This window comes from Ursus arctos, unplaced genomic scaffold, assembly GCF_023065955.2.
Source record: "Ursus arctos isolate Adak ecotype North America unplaced genomic scaffold, UrsArc2.0 scaffold_20, whole genome shotgun sequence".
In the NCBI taxonomy this organism is placed as follows: Eukaryota; Metazoa; Chordata; class Mammalia; order Carnivora; family Ursidae; genus Ursus; species Ursus arctos.
The window spans coordinates 5,263,672-5,269,435 of NW_026622875.1; the positions used below are offsets into that span (position 1 = coordinate 5,263,672).

The window sequence follows — 5,764 nt, forward strand, 5'->3', positions numbered from 1 at the left end:
TTAGAGGTGGGGCAGGAAGAAAGTGTCATCTTTCTGGGAGTTCTGAGCCTCTCAGGGGAATTCCAGTATAATCTCCAGTTCCTTCTCGCCTTCCCTACAATGGCTCTTCAGGGTCTTCTAGTGATGGCAACGTCCAGCGACTAACCTCCACCTTCATGGGTCCCTAGGAGTCGGGGACCTTCTTAAGCACTACCTCCTGCATGAAGCACTTCCTGTTTTCCCAGGTCAGAAGGAGTTGCTCATGTTATAGCACATAGTACTTACTGCCCTATTCTAGCTACTAGCTTTATGTTGTTTCCTTCTGTGAATTGCAAAGTCTCTGAGATTAAAGTCTGGCTCTGGTTCCTGTTTGATCAGTGCAGTGAGCTGTACATATATTCCCAAGTAATGACTGTTCTACTGAATTCTCCATAAGCCCATCTTATAACCTCAAGTGGAGCGAAACCCAGGCCTTGCCCTAAACTCTAAGGTGCTAGCTACCCTGATCCCCAGAACTGTAAGATATGAACTTCTTCCTATGTTTCTGGGGAATTAACAGCCTGAAGTTCCTTGTTTGACTCACTGTAGGAAGTTCCCAGCAATGGATTTCAAAGAGTTGGCAGGAATCCAGAAAAAAAACTTCATTTAAGGCATAGGGATTTACAAGATGTTAACATCAAACTTTTTCCTCTCCGTAATTTAAAGTTCTATTTTTTTACTAGCTATTCCATAGGAGTATGGTAGAAATTCAATGCTGTAACAGCTGGAAACCATCTGAAAGAATTCTGACCTATTAGCAGTTCACTTTAACTTTGTTCTAGTAGTCATATAAAAATAATAAAGCAATAATTTATTTGGTCCCAAACACAATTATCCTGATTCATCCAACATGCACAAAATTGTAAAATTTTCATTCTCAACTATCATTGCCACATAGTTTACTAAAGAACCTGGCCAAAAATAATATTTTCTAGATATTATTCTAAATTCTTAGCTGGATTTAGGTGAAATCACATCTTAGGAAAAGTTTGCTAACTCAGCGACTTGCTTTTTTCATTTGGAATAGAAAAAAAATTACCCTTTCAACTTCACCAGTATGTCACTGCTTGGACCTCAGTTCTGCTTAAAGAATGCTAAAGTGTCTCCTCTTGATTTCATGTGGCTTTTCACAAATCCAGTCAATTTCCTGAGCCCCTCCATCAGTCCGTCCCCGGTGATGGCACAGCAGGGCTGCACATACCAGTTCCGGTCACTGCAGAGCTTCTTCACCCTGAACATTCTGGTGATGTCCTCGGCAGTCAGAGCTCCAGGAACATCCTGTTTGTTAGCTAACAGGACAACAGGCACATTTTTAATGTGTTCATTCTTCAAAATGTGCTTCAGCTCTCTCCTGGAGTCTTCTAGTCGTTGCTTGTCCGTACTATCCACAACATACAGCAGCCCATCAGTGTTCTCACAGTAATACTCCCACACGGTTCTCATTTTTTCTTGTCCTCCAACATCCCAGACAGTGAGTGAAAGACTCTTTTCCAACTCGATCACCTCCACGTTGAAACCTATTGTTGGGATGGTCGTAATATCCTTAGCAAGCTTTAGTTTGTAAAGGAGGGTAGACTTCCCAGCTGAGTCAAGTCCCAGAAGAAGAATCCGGGCTTGCTTGGTTTTGGGGTTTTTAGAACTCAGTAGACCCATTTTAGGGTTTTTTTCTCCCTTCAAAGACCTTTTCTTTTGGCCAGAGAGAATGCTTACTCTCCAGGTTTCACATGAAAATAAAAAGCGGAAAGAAGATAGCAAACACTTCATGATCTATTTTAAGACTGGGAACTTGTGTGCATTTATGTTGCAGCTTATCGACCTCATTATAGGCAAACAATGTTTTATTTGCAGTCCCAGCCAATCCTAAGGAATCTGGTGTGAGTAAGAAGCCAGTGTTGTAGTCGCTCAAAGGGCAATTCTTTGTGAGTGAGTAGGACGTAGGAGGGGCTGGCTGGGTGATGCCACAGCTTGTTCTCTTCCAGATGTTGGAAATTTAGAGGTAACCAAAGGTTTATGGGAACATGGTTCAGTCGTAGAATAAAAACGTAACTTTACAAGTGGTTTATAGAACTTCTCTAGTTAAACATTTCTCTTATCCCAGTTGTAAATGAGTAACCAGCTTCTGAAGTCATGAAGAGAGAGTTTATCTCACAGTCCCATAAGTATCTTTAGTACTTTTCCCTTGTCCAGATTACTCAGAAGGATACTTTAAACCACCCAAGGTTATGTGAACTTTACTTCCATAATATACAGAAACACTTCTTTAATCTTCTAGAAAATTTACACTATTCGGAAGACCGAATATACAGGGATAGGAGGGAAGTTTGTAACACAAACACTTTTGAAATTAAGCAGTCTGATTAAAGGTGGTAAATTGAATACATGTATTTATCTCCTTTCCTCAAGACTCCACCAAAATGATGGTAAAGGAATAAAAAGAACATATAAACCCATAAAAGCCCATAAAAAGAGCATATAAGAGCAAGAGACTCCATTAGAGGGTGAGAGATTTCAACAGAATTCTGCAAGGTGGAATATAGATGGGAGATGAGTGGTGTTAACAAAATTCACAAATCTGAGTAAATTTGAAGATCTGATTGGCTTTATTAAGTGATTCATGAATTGGGCAGCATCCCATCTAGCAAGTAAAGGGGAGTTTCGAGGAGTTGTACAAAATGGAAGCTTTCTATAGAAAGGAGGATGGGGTAGGGGATGGGCAAAATGGGTATAGGGAGTGGGAGATACAGGCTTCCTATTACGGCGTGAATACGTTATAGGGATACAAGGCACAGCAGAGAGTATAGTCGATGATACTGCAGTAGCTGTATGATGACAGATGGTAGCCACACTTGTGGGGAGCACGGTATAATGGATAGAATTGTTGATTCACTATGTTGTACACCTGGAACTCATGTAACATTGTGTATTAACTATACTTCAATAGAAAAAAAAGGAGAATGGGGCAAGAAAGTTATTAGCAAAAAAAAAAGAAAGGATTGTTTCAGGCAAAGTCACCCTCCCTTAGGGAGAAGGGCAGGGGACCTTTTTAGGTGGATTACTTCATCTTCCTTTGGGGAATGGAGAAGGCCCATGTGACAAATTACATCATTGGTGCTGTTCAGAGAATTTCTGATTGACAGGTTAAGATCTATTTCTGGGGGAAGTTGAATCTGCAGTTAGATTAGGTATTAAGCCCCAGTTTGGTGACTCATACTGGCCCAAGTGATGCCATTTTGGGCCTGTGGTTTTCTTTTTAACAGTGGTAACTGATGCAACAGGATAAAGCCGAAGCTTGGAGTGTTGATGCACAGGATACAGATGGAAGGGGATGAAATGAGGGACTAAAAATAGAGGGGGTTGAACAAAAGTCTGAATAAAGGCCCCCAAAATAAAGAAATAAATAAAACCACATGGATGCACACCTCTGCTGACTGGCCATTCAGCAGCAAGATGTTATTCCAGGCCAATAAATAAATAAATAAATAAATAATAAATTGAATGATATTTAAAAAAAGACCTCCAGGTTTTGACAGTTGGGAGTTTCCACATCAGAATGCCTAACTCAATATTTAATTAACTATAGCCAGCCTGACAGTTGGCAAACATTGCTCATGTACACAGAATAAATTATCCAGATTGAAAATCTTCCCTCAGTGCTTAGCAAGTTGATTTTTAAAAGAGCTATAAAAGGCCTATGATATACAGGTTTTATTTTTATTAAAACTAAAATTTTATTTTTTAAAAAATTAAGTAGACTATTCTGGGTGTAGAAAGAACATTTACAAAGAAATTATTTAAACTTTTTTAAATTTTAAGTTTTTATTTTAATTCCAGTTAACATACAGTGTTATATTAGTTGCAGGTGTAGGATATGGTGATTCAGAAGTTCCATACATCACCTGGTGCTCATCACAAGTACACTCCTTAATCCCCACCACCTATATCACCCTTTTCACCTCTCCCCTCCCCTCTTGTAACCATCACTATATTCTCTATAGTCAAGAGTCTGTTTCTTAATTTGTCTCTCTCTTTTTTTCCCTCTTTGCTCATTTGTTTTGTTTCTTAAATTCCACGTATGAGGGGCGCCTGGGTGGCATAGCGGTTAAGCGTCTGCCTTCGGCTCAGGGCGTGATCCCGGCGTTGTGGGATCGAGCCCCACATCGGGCTCCTCCGCTATGAGCCTGCTTCTTCCTCTCCCACTCCCCCTGCTTGTGTTCCCTCTCCCGCTGGCTGTCTCTATCTCTGTCAAATAAATAAAATCTTTTAAAAAAAATTCCATATATGAGTGAAATCATATGGTATTTGTCTTTCTCTGACTGACTTATTTCCCTTAGCGTTATACTCTCTGGCTCCATCCACGTCTTTGCAAATAACAAGATTTCATTCTTTTTGATGGCTGAATAATATTCCATTGCACGTCTGTGTGTGTGTCGCATCTTCTTTATCCATTCATCAACCAGTGGACACTTGGGCTGCTTCCATATCTTGGCTTTTATAATTAATGCTGTTATAATTATAAGGGCGCATGTATTCCTTTGCATTAGTGGGTGTTTTTTTTGGGGGGCGGCAGCAAAGCAAGGTTTATTGAGCAATGGTAAAGTGGTAGTACAAAGCTCCCAAGGAGGGAGGGGTCCCAAGAACGTTGCCAAGGAAGTTTCTAAGTCTAGGCAGTTTTATGGGCTTGTTGGCGGCTGTTTTAATCCAATTAACCCTCCTTATGCCTGTCATATGGGAAAGGGTGGAGGACTCCTTCCAGGGTGGTGTAAAATCCTTTTGAGGGTGGTTTCCTCTTAGGGCGGGGCCCCTTGCCCCTGCCTGCCTGCCTTCCAACTATCCATCATTCTCCCCTCTGAAGAGGTAACCCTAACTGCTGTTAGGGAAGAAGGGCGACAACTGATTGTAGCTACTTACCTGCTGGTCAGGGGCATTGGATGGGGTGGCAGTCAGGGTTTGTCTCATCCCGACCTGTCAGGGGGTCCCCTGTAGATGTCTGGTTTGACCTCCATGTGGGGCTCCATCATCCACCATTTGGAGTTTGAGGACCTTTATTGGTTACTTGTTCTTAATGATGGTGGAGATCCCTGACAATCCCCCATAAGTGTTACAGGATTTTTTCTCCATGGTCCTTGGTCATGCCGCTTCCAAGAGTGAGGAGGTAGATCGTAGAGTGGTGGGCAGCAAAACAAGGTGTATTGAGCTATAGCAAAGTGATTGTACAAAGCTCCCGAAGAGGGAGAGGACCCGAGAAGGTTGCCCGTGTTTTTGTACTCTTTGAGTAAATACCCGGTAGTGTGATTGCTGGATCATAGGATAAATCTATTTTTAACTTTTTGAGAAACATCCATACTGTTTTCCACAGTGACCACACCAGTTTGCATTCCCACCAGCAGTGTGAGAGGGTTCCCCTTTCTCCTCATCCTCACCAACAACTGTTGTTTCCTGAGTTATTAATTTTAGCCATTCTGACAGGTGTAAGGTGATATCTCATTGGGGTTTTGATTTGCATTTCCCTGATGATAAGTGATATTGAGCATTTTTTCATGTGTCTGTTAGCCATCTGTATATCTTCTTTGGAAAAATGTCTGTTCATTTCTTTTGCCCGTTTTTTAACTGGATTATTTGGTTTTCGGGTGTTCCATTTTACAAGCTATAGATTTTGGATACTAACATTTTATCAAATATGTTATTTTTAGATATCTTCTATTCAGTAGATGTCTTTTCGTTTTGTTGATTGTTTCCTTCACTGTGC

General features: G+C 40.9%; 1 protein-coding gene across 1 annotated transcript; it reads right to left on the reverse strand.

Annotated features, from left to right (window-relative positions):
• Window positions 1-1,032: 1,032 nt before the first annotated feature.
• On the reverse strand, window positions 1,033-1,784 carry ARL14 (ADP ribosylation factor like GTPase 14). Its single transcript, XM_044383556.2, has one exon. The coding sequence runs from the start codon at window positions 1,780-1,782 to the stop codon at window positions 1,093-1,095; it is 690 nt and encodes a 229-aa protein (XP_044239491.2). The 5' UTR covers window positions 1,783-1,784; the 3' UTR covers window positions 1,033-1,092.
• Window positions 1,785-5,764: the final 3,980 nt, after the last annotated feature.

Bases quoted from the DNA above. Each gene is read 5' to 3' on its own strand.
- ARL14 (XM_044383556.2), bottom strand. From the start codon at position 1,782: ATGAAGTGTTTGCTATCTTCTTTCCGCTTTTTATTTTCATGTGAAACC.